The sequence below is a fragment of the Rhyacophila brunnea genome, unplaced genomic scaffold (genome assembly GCF_057557595.1).
Source record: "Rhyacophila brunnea isolate RB1 unplaced genomic scaffold, BYU_Rbru_1.0 scaffold_5, whole genome shotgun sequence".
NCBI lineage: Eukaryota > Metazoa > Arthropoda > Insecta > Trichoptera > Rhyacophilidae > Rhyacophila > Rhyacophila brunnea.
The window spans coordinates 47,640,188-47,661,153 of NW_028233170.1; the positions used below are offsets into that span (position 1 = coordinate 47,640,188).

Here is a 20,966-nt window from a genome sequence, read left to right on the forward strand (position 1 = left end):
CGACACAAAAGACCTTCGGAGGAGCTTACAAATGAAAGCCGCAACGTTGTTGTAAAGATAATTAATGTCTCGAAGATAAAATAATGATAAACTCATACAGTTCGGTGGATGTACGTGGTAGCGAAGAACTGCGGACCTAGATTAATGGGGGGAGCTAGAGGAGGCTCTCATCTAGCAGTGAATGATGATAATGATTACCTAAATAAATTGAAATCATTATTTTCCTTTATAGATTTTCAAAGTAGGCTTGAAAATAAATGTAACAAAGACGAAAGTCTTGTTCAACTGCATTGTGGGCCAAAAAGAAATGGCCCTCAACTCGAACAGGTGAAAAACTACATCTATTTGGGACAACAAGTGTCTATAGATGGATGTATATTTGATGAAATTGTTCGCAGAGTAAAGCTATGCTGGAGTGCTTTTGGCCGCCTGAATGTCTTCAAAAGTGACCTCCCACTGTGTCTAAAGCGCAAAGTGTTAAACCAGTGTGTGCTTCCCGTAATCACATATTATGCGTGTGAAACATGGTCTCTAAGTAAAAGAGAGATCCAGAAACTTAGAGTAGCACAACGTGGTATGGAGAGGTGCATGCTAGGTATGACGCGAAAGGACAAAAAGAGGAATGAGTGGATAAGGAAACAGACAAGAGTTTGCGATGTAATAGAGTTCGCAAAAACCTCAAATAGAAATCGGCTGGACATATAGCTCGAAGAAGGGACAATCGTTGGACAAATTTAGTCATCCAGTGGTACCCAAGAGGTACAAAACGTCCGCAAGGTAGACCTAGAGACCACTGGATTGATTAAATGGTAAAGTTCTGCGGAAGTACGTAGCAACGCACAGGTCCGATAGAAGTGGAATCAGCTTGGAGAGGCCTTCATCCAACAGTGGATAGATACAGGCTGATGATGATGATATAATACAATATTTACATTATACTTATAAGATAAAAATCCAATGTGGTGGAATATGATTAAATTACAAATTGATGATCTACTCAAAACTTCCTTTTACAATCATATCCAAGACCTTTATAAGCTTTCCAGCCTATTATTTGAAAATACAATGAAATTTAAATAAATCCAAAAGACACCGTTCAATAAAAGACAAATAATCACCGTAGCTATAATACATTTCCAGTTCGTAATTCTAAGTTTATAATATAACCGCTGTAATGAAATATTATATAGGTATATATTTTTTTTAATATAGGTAAACGTCATATCAAAAACTAGTCACGGGAATCCAACGTTTTCAATCCCGGAAATAAAAAATCGATCGTGATCCGAGAATAATTGCAAACTCTTATAGACATCGTCATATATATATATATGTATAAAAAAAATAAGCGAATATCCATATATAAAAACTGACCTATCTATACGTATACCAACCTATTTAGACTTTGTGCGCAGTACAATGTAATATTATGACAATACTATTTTGTAAGGCTTCTAGTACCCCAACGACATGGAGCAAAAGGGCAAGACGCAGTCGAGTAGGTAAGGGGTATTGTAATGGAAATCTCATTAATGATTTTCCGGCAGGGATGCCATGATAGTATGTATTTAACTCAGCCCTTTCTTCCAGGTACGCATTGGGAATTTTTATTCATCATTTGACTAATAATTGTTATATCTAGTAGATGTAACATACAATGAAAATGTGCAAGACCTGGTCGCCACAAAGGCCAATCATATTGCATTTAAAAAAAAATTGCGGTGTCTTATTGCGAACGTGAAGATCTTTTCGCATAATTTTGTTTGTCGGTATTATTTCAGCTTTGTTTTTTGTACCTTATATATATCATTAAATTCATTTATTTCTGTTAAGTCTCCACGCCTTTCTCTCCCATGGCACTTTTTATTAAATTACGTCTTTCAGTAAACTCTAGGGTCTAGAGTAGATTAAGGTCTCTAAGGAGTTGGACATCTGTGAACTCTACCATGGAGTATATCACCAAATGAGAGTTCTTTATCCCAGAAAATTGTCTATAGCTTCCTTCCAACAATAAAAACTTCCGAGTTTCGGCAGATTAATAATATAAAAAAAAACATCGATCCATCTACTTATTTATTTTTATTTAACACACCTACCACTGATTCTACCTCCTTTTACGTATTACCCACTACTGGATACTATATAATAGTACTAGTTACCCACTCGATCAAATTAGGATTAGGAACTTATTGGGATTATTTATTTCCGACTATGCCAATAGTAAAGACAGTAGGTACCTAGCTATTTTCTACACAAATTGCTTCATTCATATACCGACGTCGGTATTAATTACGTCATTGGGTTGGTACCCGAGGTGGATTTAGGCGGTTTTGATTCATAAATTATAAAAAATATGCATGTACTAAGTTTAAGGCTATACCTCAGCTGAGGCATGGTCTAAAACTCTAAAATGATCGTGACTAGGCGATGCGCGGATTGCGGGTCGCGGGTGCAAATGACGCGAACCGAACGAAATATAATTTGTCATAAAAATTCAACATGAGTCCTTTATATGTTATGTTTATTATTATATTCGTAATAATAATAGTATATTCATTAACATGTTTTCTTTTTCAAGTACATGCGGAACGTTTTTAAGTCATCTTTACACGATTTAAGAATATTTTCATCCGACTCCATCATAAAAGAAATTGACATGCGAACATGTCGACCATCCTCTCCGAATGGCAACGTGCCTCAACACGGCCGAAATTTCGTTCCACATAGATTTGAAAATTATTTGCCGTTTCACTTATGTACGCTCTTAAAGTGTGGATACGGTCTACGTACGGATCTGTCTTTTTCATATAATATATACTACCCGCGTATTGGAACAGAAGGCTTCTACGGTTTCCGCTTTTCTGGCCAATAAGCTTATTACGAAATCATGCAGGCAACTGGATTTGTGAGGGAAGGGTGCAAGGCGCTTAAAGGTGCAGTCTGTAAGTCGCGAAAGGCTTCGCTATGCTGTTGGCCGACACTGCCGTTGTTATCCAATAATGAGTGATTAGACACAAGGGGTTATTGGCTTACTTACGTACCAATGCAATTACAAATTATTATTATTCAATATTAGCAAATAAACAGAACAGGCTTTCTTTCATTGACACAATTGATACATATTAAATAAAAAAATCGATCTCATCGGGCTTTGATCTATGCGCATATATAGCTAAAGAGGCCATATTCTAGAGAGGCTGTAAGAAAAATTAATTGAAAAAAATCATAAAAAATACACGAGGCAATAAGTTTGTACTTATTACAACGTTTTTATTAGCTCGTATTCTTTTTTGTCCGGTGGTTGTTTGTCCAGTACAAATCTTGCAATCGATTTTTAAGTAACTTCCCAACTAGCTAGACATTGGAAACTTTTAGAATATATTATCAGAACACGATGCCAATGCATTCTTTTAATACTTTTAGCCATCTTTAAGCAGAATTAAATTCATTTTCAGTTAATTCTGTTTTGTATGGAAAGTTATTTCGGAAAAATCCGTAAAAAGTAAAAGACTATTATTGGTTGCTAAGGGGGTGATCCTAGCAACTAAATTATTAATATATACGTGCGTTACTATGTTAATCAAAATAAAATGTGAAAATAACATTTCAGTATTCTATATTTGTTTGTTTGTTTGTTTTTTATTTACTTCATATCAAGTACAAGTTTGAGCATATTGAGCATAATAATTCAACAGAAAATTTAAAAACGTTGTATATAAAAAGTTCTTTTTATCTTGTAATTATTTTAATAAATGGATTCAAGTAATTCAGAAAAGTCTTTTCTATGTGCCTACATGTTTTTAAAACATTCGAACCACTTTAAAAATATTTCTTACTAGGTACCTATCCCTACAAATAATTGCCAAGAAGATTTATTTTTATTCTGGATCCACACAATGACCCAAGTCAGGGGAATGATTGTGGTCACCAGGGAACTCAGAAATAATGGGAACTGAAATACTTAACGAGTAAGGCGATAGCAGGTAACCGACTCGAGTAAGGAAGAATCCGGGCTAAACTTACACACGTGTCAAGAATACGTTGTACGTCGAATACTGAAAACTGCTCTCGGTTTATGCATTTACGCTCATTTAATGTTGACGTATTACACACACTAATGCACGTGCATAATGCGTGCTTCATTTTCGTAGGACACTCACACATTCAAAAACCCTGCATCAACATGCGGCGTATTGAATATAGCCTATCGGTATTCAATTTATTATCTGTTCTGTGGTGGTCACCGTGATTGTTAAAAGCGACATTCGCGTTGGCCAGCAAATGTTTGTTGTATATCGACACAGTGTCGGTATTTCAACACGCATCATAGGGCGCCAACATTTGCTTGACTTGGGACATTGTAAAGAGGAGGCGTAAGACCAATCAAAGTCATTTTACACACTGTCACTATTTTAACACCATTGGCCAAAATCGAAAAAGATCATTCGCTCCAAGGTAGAGGGTGGGTCAATAAGTCCTTAGAAAAGCCGACAGGTGGCGCGACTAGTACTGTAAGCGGTTTGTTTTCATGCAGCGGCACTACCGATTCAGTATGCTGCGAAGTTTCAATCAGATTGGTCGGGTTGTTGTGTGTTTCTCGTACATTTAAAAAAAAAATTGCTTGTTTACAAAAATGGAGAAAATTGAGTTTAGAGCTGTTATTAAACATTTTAATATAAAAGGGTTAACAGCAAAGGAAATAAAAAATGAGCTGGATTTAGTTCACGGCACATCTGCTCCTTCACTTGCAACTATTTATAACTGGTTAAATGAATTTAAACGTGGTCGTACATCAACAAAGGATGAACCACGCTCAGGACGTCCTGTAGAGGTGACTACACCAGAAATGATCAATAAAATCCACGATATGGTGTTAAGTGACCGAAGATTAAAGTTGAGTGAGATAATTGAGGTTACAGGGATCTCAAAAGGTAGCGTCATTTCTATTTTACATGACAAATTGGGCATGAAAAAAGTTTCTGCAAGATGGGTGCCGCGTTTGCTCACAGTCGACAATAAACGCAATAGGGTGGTGGCCTCTAAAGCCCTGTTGTCGCTCATGCAACGCAATCCGGATGAATTTTTTCGTCGCTTTGTGACTGTAGATGAAACATGGATACACCACTATACTCCCGAGACGAAAGAACAGTCAAAGCAGTGGATTGCGAAAGGCGAACCATGTCCAAAGAAGGCGAAAACCGTAAAATCAGCTGGTAAGGTTATGGCTACTGTATTTTGGGATGCACGTGGAATTATTTTCGTTGACTATTTGGAAAAAGGAAAAACAATAACAGGGGATTATTATGCATCTTTATTGGACCAGCTAAAAAACAAAATTGAAGAAAAACTGCCTCATTTAAACAGGAAAAAAATCCTCTTTCATCAGGACAATGCCCGTGTTCACACATGTTTACGATCAATGGCTAAAATTGAAGAATTGAAGTTCGAATTGGTCGACCACCCACCGTATTCGCCAGATTTAGCCCCCAGTGACTTTTTCCTTTTCCCAAACTTAAAAAAATGGCTAAGTGGACAACGTTTTTTTTCAAATAAAGAAGTCATCGATCGGACAAATGCTTATTTTGAGGACCTTCCGAAAACTTATTTTTCTGACGGTTTAAAAAAAATTGAGAAACGTCTAACCAAGTGTATTGAGCTCCAAGGAGATTATGTTGAGAAATAAAAAAAAATACAAAAATAAAAACTGTTTGAATGCTTTTTTCTAAGGAATTATTGACCCACCCTCGTATACTAGTCTGAAATGGATATTAATGGTACTAAGTGATTCTGGAAGACATTTTTTTATTAATTAAACCTACGATTTTTTGGGATTGTTGTTTTTTGGGCCCGTTAATAATATGTATTAAGACGATATATCAGTGAAACGGCAAATAATTTTCAACTATAGGCGCCACGAAATTTTGGACTCGCTGGCATTCGGAGAGCGAACGTCGAGGTGTGAATACGTAAATTTGTTTCGTGATAGCGACGGGGGTTTTAATTCTTAAATAGTGTAAAGATGACTAAAAACGTTATCCATTTACTTGAAAAAGAAAACATGTCAATGAATATATTATTATTGTTACTAATAGAACAATAAACAGAAAATTAAATGGACGCATGTTGGATTTATATGACAAATTATATTTCGTTCGACATGCGTCATTTGCACCCGCGACCCGCAATCCGCGCATCGCCTAGCAACGATCTTTTTAGACCATGCCTCAACTGAGGTATAGCCTTAACCTAGGGCCCCTTTAAGCATAAATTGGGCCCTAGATCCGAGTGATGGCCTTATCAAAAAATGATGAAACAGAATATCATTAAAAATAAGATTAAGATGTCTCTTCGGAGATCTTATGAAGATGTAGCGTGGCAAGGAGGGCACAACCACAAACAATACACGATGTTCAGCGATTCCGTTATCACTTCACACGTAAAAATGAGGCGACTCTTTTAAGCAGGCCATGTCTCTAGGATGGAAGACAACCCAAACACCTAAGAGACTGCTGTGTAATATACCAGAAAGGAAAAAAGGGAAGGATCGAGAGACTTAGGCTGCGCGCACACGGCAAAGCGAAGTTTCGGATTCATCCGCCAAACGACGTTTGCGTTTTATTTGCGTTTTATTTGCGAGCCGATTGCGTTTTAAATGCGTGTCACATGCGTCAATATTTCGACAATGCTGTCCAAGAGAAAACACGGTTTTCAAGGGGATTCATAAACGCCTTTTTTTGAAACTGCACCCTGCTGCGAGAGTATTTATCTTTCATTACAGTGGCGTACAAGGGTAAATAAATCAATATAAAATCAGTACGTAATATTGCATTATACCTACATTTATTTTCCCACTATTGCTTCTTTTGGAGCTGGACTGTTTTATATCGAAAGCGTTTTGAAAATTACCTATTGTTGAGCCTATTATATACCATCATCATCAATACTATCGACCGAGGGTACTTGATGGAGTTTGAATTTAAATTCTAATTGATTTAAGTTTTGTACTATTATTATTTATTAATACAATAAAAAAAGATTATAAGTTAATACACGAAGAAAGGGTAAAAACCTTATTACCTAGATACCTACTAAGTAAAGGATTAAGTACAAAAACATAATATTTTGAATAATTTGAATATTTGCAGTATTCTAAAAACCTGTTGTAAATACTATTAATACATTCGGTAGGTAAGCAGTTTTACAAAATATAATAAAAAGTTGTGACACAGCACAGCTATGAGAAGAAGTATTTCACGAGAAGAAAGGCTCGCCATATCTATACGGTAAACTAAACTATTATTATTTATTTTGTAGTATGTACTTATTTAATTAATTTTTTTATTAGTTGACACTGTCATCTTCTATAGATACACTAAAATGGAAACGGGTACTAATAATAATATTTTGAAGTGAGAATAATGAATACCCACCTACTACTATTGATAGGTATGTGCTTGTGTACTTGTATCGGTACAAGTATATTTATATTAATTATTGTTTTTTTGTTATAATATATTAGTTGCGATTAATTGACAATAAAATTTTGATAATTTATCTATTTAGCCGCTACAGTACCATATTATTCAATTACATATTCAAAAAAAGTTGGTAGTTATGAATTCAAAACACCTTTCATAAAAATATTGGGTTATAGTACAGGTGATGATGATGAAAGAATTCGATAGAAGATATACATCGATATTTTTTAACCGATACTTTAATATTTTAGTTTTGTCACTACTATAAATACTTCTTTAAACTATTCCAGTAACGATACTTTCTATTGACGTGACATTATTACCAATCTTGGAGGAATTTAAATTAACAAACACATAATAAAACAAACATTTTTTAGTTGTGGCAGCTATCTACTGGGTGGTATGTTTACAAGTAACGAGGATAATATAAGAAGGCAGACAATGCAGCATCTCATCACTTTGAAAGTGAAGATGCAACGTTTGACCTGGGATCGCAAATATGCTAGATAGTATGGCCCCAAGAGAGTTTCAAGCCAACCAGATTACGGCGATCTGTAAGACTGTGATAGATGGCATCCACAACACAAACATAGACCTCTCCAAACCAAACCGCCCCGCACCTCACTTGGTCTTAATCAAGCGTATCACGAGATCCTAAGTTTTGTTGTGAAGCATCAGCAGTTTTTTATACCTAGGAATGTATCAGCAACAAATAGTGCTTTGACTGAATTTACAGGGACTTTCTGATAAAAAGTGCCTATGAAAGAGAAGAGCATGGTGAGCTTACAAAAATAAATAATTCAAATTAATAAGTATATAGTACAAAAAACTAATCTAAAAGCATCCACAGGGTATATACGGTAGAACTGGCATGACCTGGGAAAAGACAATGAGACCAATGAACGACAATAATTATTATTCTTGGAGGCGGCCATAAAGTAAAAAGAAAGAATATCTTTTCAGTCCGTAGAAATCAATGATACCCAATAGTTCCAATGGAACGTGAATGAGAAACTAGATTTCCGTTGATTTAACTTTTTATTTTATGGTCAGAACCTGTTGTCAACATTGTCAACCTGATAACATGTCCTATTATTTAAAATTAATATTAAGTACTGAAATGAACAATTAATAAGCTAATCCGATATTACCTTGATTGGATTAACTGACATAAACCCATATGATAAAATTTTACAAGCAATGTACTTTCCAAATCCATTTCCATTATTAATTTTCACATAATAACTGAATTTATTACAATGTCACATTTCAAAATTGTGTTCTGTTTTGAATGGATAGTTATTTTGTTTGTTTTTTATAGCTGTTGATTGTTCCTTTTTAATTACCTATTCAAAATTACATTGTTTTATTCAGTTTATACAAGAAAAACTAAGTGGTGTATTAATATATTATAGAGATACAATATTAAATTTAACTATTGAATTATTAATTATATAAAAATACAGCAATCAATATAGTTAATTAAATTTTTGTGTAACTGCCATCTGTTAATATTACAAAAATATAAAATGCCATCTGGTAACAAGAAAATTATAACGGGTGTATACTACTCAAATGTTACCATTAAAAAACATAATGTATTGGAATTTCCTTATTTATTAATAAAGTAAAAATGTTATCGACATCTTTTAGTTGTACCTATATATTTTGAAGTAAAAAAATAAATAACGTACGGCAAAATTAATATTAAAAATAGTAGAAATAATATGGTGAAATATTAATTTTACGTTCTGACAACATTGTTTTCTCAACTGTCAAACTAATGTCAAATGTCAGCTTCATGCTTTTGAGTTTTGTTCGTAACCTGCAGAAGGTTTATTTAAATTTGACCTTACCATGAATTTACTTCCAAAGAGTCATTTGGATTTCGGTGAAAAAGATTATTGGAATTCATTTTTCAAAAAAAGGGGATCAAAGGCATTTGAATGGTATTGTTATATTATTAATTTTATTTATAATTTAACCTACAAAGAATTTGCAATAATATTTTGCACATAAGACAATTCATTAAAATGTATTTATTTGTGTTTAGGTATGGAGAATATCCAGAATTATGTGGGATTTTACATAAATACATTAAAAATAAAGATGAGATCCTCATGATTGGATGCGGTAATTCAACTCTCAGCGCAGACCTATACAGTGTTGGATACAAATCTCTTACAAACATTGATATATCCCAAGTTGTTATCAAGCAAATGAAAGCCCTACACAAAGATAAACCAGAGATGGAATTTCTTCACATGGATGCACTGAACATGTCGTTTGCAGATGACAAGTTCACAGTAGTGTTGGACAAAGGTACACTGGATGCCTTGATGCCCGATGATACCGAAGAAGTACGCGAAAGAATCGACAAATTCTTCAGTGAAATAAGTCGGGTGCTGCGCTCTGGTGGAAGATACATTTGCATTTCTCTGTTGCAAGATCAAATCGTTAAAAAATTAGTAGACTACTTTTCGAACACAGACTTCTTCCTGAGGATTGTACGTTGTCACGAAGTTGAACAGAAAACAGCTGAGAGTGGAGAAAGTACCGTAATGCCAGTGTTCGCTGTTATAGCGACTAAATTTAAGAATATGAAAGCGTCGGTAAGATAGTTTCCGTTACTGAGTATAAGTATAGTCATAATAAATCTGATACCTACTCAATAAGGATTAGAAAATTAGATGGAATGCTAACCACCAAACAGAGTGTTTCAAAGTACTTAATTGAATAAATTTTGTGTTATTATTTGTTTTGTCAGCTGTTATAGCTGCTCGCTATTTATAGTATGCACAGACATGATCACTAACCACAGTCATCTATAATGGTAATTACGGGAGACCGGATTATATGCAATTACATATTTAGCCCATTCTCACCGGTTATTGCATATTTTACCTAAAATCTGCGTGATGATGCATATTTTCGTTATATGTATTTACAGTATTGTGCACTATACGTTGTAGCCGGCAAAACTTATTAGCCGCGCATCTATTGTTTTGGTAGGATAATATTATGAGGACAAGTAAAACACAAACTCACGCAAGACAAGGATAGACGACACTGTTCTGCGCCGCGCTCGCCAACTGCAGCACTCCTCCCACTAGGCAATTAAATTACTCATGTTATTGTTGACGCGCTCATTGCATCAGTTTAGTTTTTTATTTACTTATTTGTGCAAAGTTTAATGTGTACCATGCCTTCCGAAAAAAAAGTGTCTCTTCGTGGATAGCTGACTATCCTGGAACATTTACACACAACGGAAATATTTTATATTGAAAATGAACATTTCGAGGCCATCAAAGGTGTAGTAAATGACTTCGATAGTGCAGAGGCTATGTCAGTTCAAGGATCGTCGATACTTACTAATTGTATGCTGATTTTGAAATAAAAAAACTTACTTTTTTTTTATTATTTAATGTAGCATATTTTGACACTTTCCATGCATATTTCAAGCTTTTTATGTTGCATATAATCCGGTCTAGTAGTTACACACGGCAGACTGCATTTCCCTTACTGTCCATATAAGATGACCACACACAAGACATAGTGTGTTGACTGGATGTTGTGGAGTTCAAAAAACCCATTGCTGCTGACTTTAACTCTTACCCTTTCTATTACTTACCGTGTCGTCTTTTCCTATCAGTGGTTATTGTGTGTTCAGTGGTAGTTTAGTAATAATTTCTCTTCCCGCAGTATTCTCTGTTATATTAACTACTATTATGAATTCCAGTTAAGGGTACTGGAAATATGTATGGCTGGTGACAAAATACAAAGACTATCGTCTCCGAGTGAAATAATCACTGCTGTGCAGACTGCACAACAAGCTTCTCTGGTTACGAGTGGAATGGCTAATAACAGTCTTGTTGGATTGGGAGAGGTAAGTAATGGATACAATTGAATTTATAGATATGATCAACCTATTTATTTAATTCAGAATAATTTTTATTTGCATTAAATGTCAGTTATAGTAGGTACTCCATATCGGTGAAAAAATTCACAATTTTAAATACAAAAGTGAAAATGATCATATTATATTAGACCAATTTATCCAATTAATAATAACCACGACTTGACTTGTCGGTGACAGAAGCAAATGCAGCAATAGCCGATCGGTGGATTATATTCAATACCAATGGTACAAACCAAAATCTAATACTACCTAGAAATAAGTAGATTATGTAGGATTTCGGTTTGTTTTTATGTTTAGAGACTAATGGTATCCGCCATTGATGCATTCAAGGCTTCGAAACATTATTTTTTTCATTTCAGTTTTTGTTTTGGCTCAAGTAAAAATATATATATTAGTTCGGTTCGGTTCCGGTTTTTGTTCTGAAAAAATAACGGTTTTTCCGGTTTTCGGTTCAGCTCCGAGTGGTTAATTTTTAAATGTTTTTATTTGTATTAAAAAAACATTTTCTACCATAAATTAGAACATTTTATGGTATTTGTATGATAGCCCGGCAGCACGCTCTTAAACCAACGTTTATGCTACACTGCACGGCCGTATCCATAATTTTTTAAAATAGGTACTTAGGTAATATAATTTTATAAATTATGAAAATTATTTTTCGAGATGCATCACGACAACTGATGTCGAGAATAAGATCATGGTAATATGCGTGTTTGAACATGTACCAAACCGAAAAACCCGTTATTTTTTTTTTCGGTTCAGTTCCGGTTTTCCTTCTGACAAAAATAACGAATTTTCCGGTTTTCGGTTCAGTTCTGGTTCGAAGCCCTGGTTGCATTTGCTTCTGTCATTGGTAGGTCGAATCGTGTATTATAGGTACATAATTAAATAAATAATTTAATTCCAAGTATTACATTCCAAAAATTTCTCTAACATGGTTCATTTGAAATGTGTATTTCGGGTGATTTTTCAAGTATGTTTTACAATATGGAGTACTTTCTCATTATTATTAGTGCTCATCTGTGTAAACTTGTAATTAACAATTTTTTTATATTGCAGGTATACTTGGATGTCTTCAGACCTGGAGAAAGTAAATTAAGCTATTCAATCTATGTTCTAGATCAGCCAAAATCTAAAGGCCTCAAGAGATTTGCAGCATTTATTGTTCCTCAAGGAAGGTAAACATCAGGTCTTTGAATACTAAACAAAGCAAACTCCATAAGTTTTGATATAATTTATAGAATGCACTTTCTACTTTTCCTAGCCACCTGGTGAACGTATTCATTTCTTGTAACACTAACTAAATTGTTTTTATATTATTATTATTTTCATAAAATAACAACTTAAATGTGCATTTTTCATGACAGAGAACTAGATTGGATGTTTTCAACTCCTCAAGGAAGAAAAGAATTGCTCAAGTCAGCCGGTTTTGAGCGATTGGCTGTGATAAGTATGGTCCGAGATCAGAAATATGGAGATCTAAAATCCGTCCAGGAGGAATTATCCAGTAGCGTAAAATCATTAGCACCAAAAGAAGTAACTGGCCAGGTCTGTTGACACACTTATTTATGAATGAATTATTTTTTATTGTGTCCCCATAATATTTTATAATTGTGCATGTTTCTATTATTATGAATTAATTCTTTAAGGGGGGACATGCTCGGCGTAGGTCAAAATTGAGTTTTTATTGTATTTTCAAACCATGATCCTGGACACTCCTAAAACGTTGTAGATAATCTATTTATATAATTTTGAAGCCTTATTATCCTTTATATTTATTTTAAACATTTGATGACTGCCTAAAGTATTTCTGTTACATAAAATAGTATTCTTTTAAACCTCTCGCTCTAATGTAGCCATAAATTGACAAACTATAATTGAAGTAGGGAGTAAAATTATGTTAACGCGCGTGTTTGAACATGTACCTAACCGAAATTTTTTTTATTTTTTTTTAAACGGTACATGTTCAAACACGCGCGTCAATATCATTTTACTCCCTACTTCAATTATAGTTTGTCAATTTATGGCTACGGCCGTATGTTGTAGCTTAACCACTGGGGAATGACAAAAGAAATGGCGTATTTCAAAAAAACACTACCTTATTCTTAGGTCAATAATTATTATAAATCAATCATTATTCGTAAGATGTTTATCACACTTAAATGGTCAAAGACATAGCTTATAATAAGTATCTTTAGAATCATCTTCAAATGTGTTAATCTTGCCGATTTTTTGAATAATAAAATGCTTAATTCTTGTCAAATTTGGGATCACAGAGATTATCAATATAATTTTTTATCGTGAATATTTTACTCAAATTATCTCATCTTAAATTATACTAATGATTTTATAAATGCAATTAAAAATTAATAAATGTAAAAAATCTTAACACCACTGCACATTCATGTACCGAAATATGACTATATTCTAAAACATTAGAGCGAGAGGTTTAAAAGAATACTATTTTATGTAACAAAAATACTTTATGCAGTCATCAAATGTTTAAAATAAATATAAAGGATAATAAGGCTTCAAAATTATATCAATAGATTATCTACAACGTTTAAGGAGTGTCCAGGATCATGGTTTGAAAATACAATAAAAACTCAATTTTGACCTACGCTGAGCATGTGGGCCGTTAATATCAATTCTTCGTCAATCTTTGTTTTATTGTCCTACATGTTTATTTCTTTGCCACCATGAAATCCTTAGCATTCGTCTCCAACACCATATTTCGATGACATCAATCATATTATGTATTTCATTTTCTTTAATGGCATAAGTCTCAACATCGTGAAGAAAGTTTAAAATTAATATGTAACTAATGTGCGTTAATTATTTTGTAGATTCCATTTATCTCACTGGGAAGCGACGTCGGCTATAGAAATCAGATTGACAAAGGATTTTCAAAATTTTCTGGACATTTTGTTGTTGAGGAAGTAGGCAAAGGCGATAAATATTCTTACAGGAGGTTAATTTTTCTAGACAACCAGTTCGTTATACAATCGGAATGCAGAATTAAGCAGAGTTAGTAAAAAAATGTTTGTTGCTTATTATATTTTCTGGTCTTATTTATAAATATCATATAACTATGCATTTATGTTAGTTTGAAGCGTAGAGCGCTCGTCTTTTTATAAATAATATGAAGCAGTGGGTCTAAGGTTCAAACCGGTTGGTCAAAAAAATGCAATTTGTGTTTTCAATGTGTATTCGATCCACTGCGAGGGCCTATTGGGTTGGACCAATGGCCAACAATTATTTCTTATAAAAATATTTTAATACTACTTTCACTTTATAGATACCCATAATTCGACTACCTAATCTGCAAACCGGTCAACTGCATTTGAGCAACTAGAAAAAACTTAATAATTTAAGTATGAAGCAGAATTTAACAATTCCAAAAATACACTTTGTAACGTTTTTATTTACAAATAAGCTGCACTATGAATTAAGAGCCTAATACAGAAACATTTGTCTGAACTAAGATTTCCTCAGGACAAAACACTATGCACAAACATCGTCCTTAGCTAAGATCATGTTGTCTATGGTTTAAGTCGTCTTAAAGCTTCGGTCGTTTTTTCTATTGAAAATAATACCATATTGAAAAATTCTCTTTCCTATGGTTTAGGTAAATTATTTTATAATTGTTAAACGATGACAAAAATATGACAACTGCACTTTATAAATGCAATAACTATAAATACATATTAATATTTAATTATAATACTCTTATGTTTCCGTTGTAAGTCATTATACGTGATTCTACAGGCACCGCAAGATATTTTTTTTAACATGGTAACACTTTTGTTTTTTGCGCGGTATCCGCCGAACATAAGATGAGAGGGGGGAGAAAAAAAAAATAGGCCTGTCTATCCATTGAAAAAGTATCGATACATGGAATGGGTATCGTATCGAAAGAAAGTATCGTCCTTTAAGGAAAGGATGGCCCACACAACCTGAACCAGGCCCCCACTCCCCAGGCCAGGATTTTTAAGTTTACTTAGGGTTAAAAGCAATGTGACGCTCAATATTAGCGTTTTCAAAATGAATGCTGTATTTTGAAAACGTTACAAGTCACTATTGTGTTTTAGTCAAAATAGTGAAAACAATCCTATAGGTATAAAAATAAATAGGTAGGTAGATGTAAAATATATTATTTTATACCAAATGTTAACTGTTGTCTTTAAAAAAAACTACTAACATTTGTGTATTTAGGTAATATGAAGATTTTTGCAACTTATGTCACTGTTTTTTAAAATGTGTCAAGCAACGTTTTCGAAATACAGCATTCAAAAGGTGTTCGAGGTAAAATGAAGGATAATTACTGTATTTTTAGTGATTTTGTGTATTTTTTTAATATATCTCTATATTAAAAGGTCCGCAGTCTCCATTCACTGTGGACCATTTAATTAATATTAATTTATCACATTTAAATAACACCCTAATTATATCTAATGTCCACCTGATGGGCAACGCACCAGTTGCGTTGGACGCAGTGAATGGGTCATGATACGACCCGGGTCGGTGTGTCAATTGTATTTACTATTGGTGAGTGTGCATAGTGCCTGAAGATGCCGAAAGGCGATACCCGTGTCGCAAAAAACGATTCAAATGGAATAGTACAAAACTTAAAACCATTAGAATTTATATCTATTTGAATTGCGGAGTTGTCAAGTATCGCGACATACGATAATAAAAAAATGCATCGTACTATTATTGTTAAAATGTTAAAATCGTTGAAATAAATAGTGCGCAGGCGACTTTTTTAGTATTAGAGCAAATTTGTGATGTGTGTTTATCTCATTTATCTGATTGACCCCCAGGCTAGAGCACTGTTAGCCCCCCGCCTTGCGGGGGACATATTTGTATATATCGTTGTTAAATTATGGTTGTTTGCGAAGGATTATTTATAATTTTATTATATATCCATTGTTATCGAAAGAAATTATCAATAGCAAAATATCGATGTATCTTTCATAAAGTATTGATACTTCAAAATATTGATATTTTTGTTACGGTCCTGCACTCATGCGTAATACGGAAGGGGGCGTGTTCATAACAAAGTTAGTCTATGGTTAAGGATTCCTTAACTCTATACTCAGGATTGTCTATAGTTAAGTCATCCTTTTCGGCGACTTATCCTTAGGAACGATTTCTTAGATTCTGCATTCGGCTCTAATACTCTATTTTAGCTTCCCTTTTATGTACAAAGAGCGGAGTTGTTCCATTTACGATATTGGAAATTTGGCACCTGCAGTTGGCTGTTTTGTGTGAGGAACGATAACGCAATTATTTATATTTAGGAGTTTGAAATTTTGTGTGAGCATAGAAAACATGCTTTATAACATATTTCCATCAAAATCTCATTTTTGGTCAAAAGTGGAGTTAGCTGATTTGCAGGTTAAGCAGTCGATATGCTTTATTATATGCATGATTAATGAATTACAGAATAAAAAGTTCATTTCATGTAGATTCTTGTATAAACTGACATGGCTAATCTTTGTCAATTCTCATTTAAATAGATTAGTTGTAATTTAAGATTAATTCAAGAAACTTTTTATAAACATTATATATTTGATAAAGCAGTTTTTTTTTTAATATACCTATGATATGTAAAGGAATGAAATATGATAATAATCTGCCTTATATTTTTTATAATTTATTGGCCAAAAAATTTACAGGGTGAATTATAATAATGAGTTGATCAATTTTCTTCTCTTAGCTAAGAATGCTGGAGATAAACAAATACAAATTGATTTTGGCTATTTGGCATGCAGCCACCACATTTACATGACGGTGGGAGTCCAGCTTGCCATTCAAAAGAATAAGAAAGCTCAAGGAAACGTGGCTATAATTGGACTCGGAGGAGGGGGACTGTGTACTTTCCTGCATGAATGTTTTAACAACATTAAAATATCCGCTGTGGACATCGATGAAGCTATGTTGACAGTCGCCCAAGAATATTTTGGACTGCATCTAGACGACAGACTGAAGGTTTCTATTGAAGATGGACTTGTATTTTTGGAACAAGCTAAGAAAAAAGGTAAAAACCATGTATAAGCAAGCTTGTTACATATTATGTAGTTATGAGTATTGTGACTATTCAAAATTAGTTGCCATCAGTTTCCAAGAGCAATAATAAATATTTATTTTGTAGTATGTATCTCTATATGTATGTAGTTTATGAATAATTGTACCACCATGGCTGCAGACGTCATAGCGGCGCAATCTGCAGAAATACGGATCTCCTCAATCTATCTACGTGCCTGACCTCCGCCAAAGTCCTTGACACTGCATATAGTGCTATAAAATCATAGCCAAGACTCTTCTTCTAAAATACATATTGAAGCTGGACTACAGTCGTATTTTTATAATAAATTTTGGAATATCACTTTTTCGGATAATATCAAGTGTCATGTAGATAAATGGCGAAGCGTAGACTGGAGATTCGATAAAAATAGTGTACACTCTGTCAGTCATACTTATTTGTTTTCATTGAACTAAGAATACAATTGCAGTTGGTGTTGGGACAGTTTTTAAAATTAAATTAAACTCTGCCTTACCAAACCATAATAGATATAAAATACTCTTCTATTCATCTTCTACTTGGCCGTTCCCTCATGGCTGAGGAATATGACCTCCTTGAAATTCCGTCATCTTTTGAGCGACCAAGACTTTCCACCTATTTCGGTCCTCTGCTTCTCTCAGGGAAGAGTGTAGGCTGCCCCAAGTAAGCTCCTTCACTTGGTCGCGACAACGCTCTTTCTCTGCTTTGCTTTCCCTGAAGACTACCCAAAACAACCAATCTCTCCAGGTTATTCCCTCTACGCTGAATATGTCAAAAAAACTGCAGTATTCAGACACATTGTCGGGAACAATTCCTTTACCTCTCATCTATCTATAAAATATCTAAATTGATGATTTAATGACATAATTTTAAATATTTTCAAAATCAAAATATATTTTTATCTGGTTTTGGGGAGGGTTTAATTGAATTTTAAAAACTAACCAACACCATTTGCAATTTGTGTAGTTCAATGAAAATAAATAATTTTAACTGGCAAAGTCTTGAATGCACTAAGTATTTATGTCAGATGTCCACAGCCTACCTCCCTTCACCACTGGTGTGGATCAGTGGCGAAGACTCCATACTAAGCTATTATTTAAAGCCTACCTTTTTAAGAAAAATAAATATTTAAATAATAACTTGATTATTTTTGTAGAATATAAAAATCTTTCGTATATGTAGAAGTGTATTATAAATATTATATACCATCTGTCAAAGGTTAAAAAAAATGAAACAGCACCATCTCTATTCAACTATTGTATGTATCGAATTATTGTGCGATGAAAATCAGATTTTGTTGTATAGATTTTACTTCACGGACCTCAGCCCCGTCTACCGTAATGTGTGCAACACGCTAGGTTCAAAAGGTGAAGCCTAATACATCTGCGCATAATTTTATTCAAAAATAATTCATAATAAGATAATTTGACATAATTATTATCATCAGTGAGCTATTGACATTTAGATGACATCGATTTAGTGTGTCATTTTCATTAGTGTGTACCTATTCATCTGTAGTAATATCGTGTTATCTTCTTATTTTCTTAAGTATACCTACCTTTACTTGTGCTCTTTTTCTCTGATCTCCACAGCCTACCTCTTTCCAAAAGTCACCCTTCTCCACTGGTGCGGATAGATACATATCTGTCACTTATTACGGGTTTTAATTGTTTTAACTAGAATCAACTTCAATTACCTTAGTTTTTTTATAAATTACGGTGAGCAACCTATTGACAACTCAAATCAAATTTTCTTTCTCTGTCATATTAGAAAACAAGTAGTATTGTATAGTGCAGGGGTCGGAAAACTCTTGGACCAAAGGAGCCAAATATGAGTGGCACAATGGTTAAAAATTTTTTCGAGAGCCATATGTATATTTAAATGAATTAATTACATTTTATAATTGTTTAAATCGTTGAAGAAGATTTCCCGAATAAAACTAACGTAAATATAAATGTTTTTATTGTTGAAATTATAAATATAATTTTTACAGAATATGAATTACGTACAATTTTCACGCATTCCTTAAAACTAATATGAACAATGACCTTCCTTGCATTTCATTGGAGAGTTTCTGTATGTTTGGTATGTAACTTGTAGTTTTTAATTTCAGGCGCGACTCCAAATTCTCATCGGTTTTTTGATTTCTCTAAATGCTATATATATTGTTCATGTTTGAAAATGATTGTTCACATACATGTTATTATGTAGACTCGAATATGAGTTCGGAAAGCTATTCCATAATATGTATTAAAAATCGTAGTATCTACTTTATGTAGATCTTTTGGAGCGCCCCACTTGTATTGTGAAATTAAATTGCATTTGTGTCTCTCCAAATCCTCAATTTTGGTGGCAAGACCTACAAATTTTGAGCTCCATAACTATCTGCTTGATTGACTGCAATGAAATTGTATTTCGAAAGTGCTCGTCTCAATATCAAATGGAGAAAAACTTAATTTGTCAACTTTTGCAATGGGCGGATTTAAAACAACAACAATCATACCTTTTTGCGTCAACCATTACGGAGGAAAAATTAGTCTCGCGATAATGTCATTATATAATATAATAAGTGTACAATCAATGACAAAAAATAAAAACTGTGAATTTTGCAAAAGTTTTTGTAAAAATTGTGAATTAGGAATTTGGCAAAGAGCCGCATGTGGCTCTGGCGACCCCTGGTATAGTGGAACATTTATATGTAAAATTTATATACCTACATAATTTCAACCTCTCTTATTGCAGGGTTAAAATATGATGCTATTCTATTTGATGTTGACAGCAAAGATTCAAATGTGGGAATGTCATGTCCACCGAAACAATTTGTGGACAACGATGTCTTAGAGAATGTTAATTACTGCTTGAAAGAGACAGGTAAAATAAATAAAACATTGTAATGATCACAAAAATGAAGTATTGACATATAATTGTATGCATATTGTGAAATGCTGTAATGTATATTATTTTTTCAGGATTCTTCATTCTTAATCTGGTATGCAGAGATGAAAATGTTCGAAAAGATGTATTGAGTAATTTAAAAGCAGTTTTCAAAAACATGGCGTCTTATAAACTGGACTCTGAAGTTAATGAAGTAATATTCTGCTGCAAAAAATCTGTATCGAATTGGAATGAAGAAATCCAAGTTGCATCGAAGGCTGTAAATTCGAATACCATAAACAAAAAACTACAAAGCGACGAGATTGTAGACCTTTCTTCTCTTTTGGAATCATTGAATGTTAATTTATGACTTAATTAAATTATATATGTAGTTCTATGGAGTGTCTTTTAATTATTTTTTTTAAATCCAATACATTATGGAGGATGCAGATAGGTTTGTATTCATAGTCGTAATTTTTCTATTGTGTATTAAATGTGTATACATATTATTATTCATATCAAGTCATACAAAATGAAATGACTTTTACACATGCATAGATCAAATGCGCAATAGAAAAGTTGGGACTTAGTTTAAGATGAAGTGGATATATTATGAATATTAGTGACA

The 20,966-nt window shown here is 33.5% G+C and overlaps 1 protein-coding gene across 1 annotated transcript; it reads left to right on the top strand.

Annotated features, from left to right (window-relative positions):
- The first annotated feature begins 9,260 nt into the window (after positions 1–9,260).
- LOC147066504 (eEF1A lysine and N-terminal methyltransferase homolog) lies at positions 9,261–20,766 on the top strand. Its single transcript, XM_085956174.1, has 9 exons — positions 9,261–9,427; positions 9,532–10,090; positions 11,218–11,364; positions 12,457–12,575; positions 12,765–12,945; positions 14,244–14,424; positions 17,120–17,440; positions 20,207–20,335; positions 20,434–20,766. The coding sequence occupies exons 1-9, from the start codon at positions 9,336–9,338 to the stop codon at positions 20,706–20,708; spliced, it is 2,004 nt and encodes a 667-aa protein (XP_085812300.1). The 5' UTR covers positions 9,261–9,335; the 3' UTR covers positions 20,709–20,766.
- The last annotated feature ends 200 nt before the right edge of the window (positions 20,767–20,966 follow it).

Excerpts from the sequence above, each read along its gene's own strand:
- LOC147066504 (XM_085956174.1), top strand. The coding sequence starts at position 9,336 with ATGAATTTACTTCCAAAGAGTCATTTGGATTTCGGTGAAAAAGATTAT. Across the intron at positions 12,576-12,764 it reads TTTATTGTTCCTCAAGGAAG|AGAACTAGATTGGATGTTTT; the intron begins GTAAACATCAGG and ends TTTTCATGACAG. Across the intron at positions 14,425-17,119 it reads GGAATGCAGAATTAAGCAGA|CTAAGAATGCTGGAGATAAA; the intron begins GTTAGTAAAAAA and ends TTCTTCTCTTAG.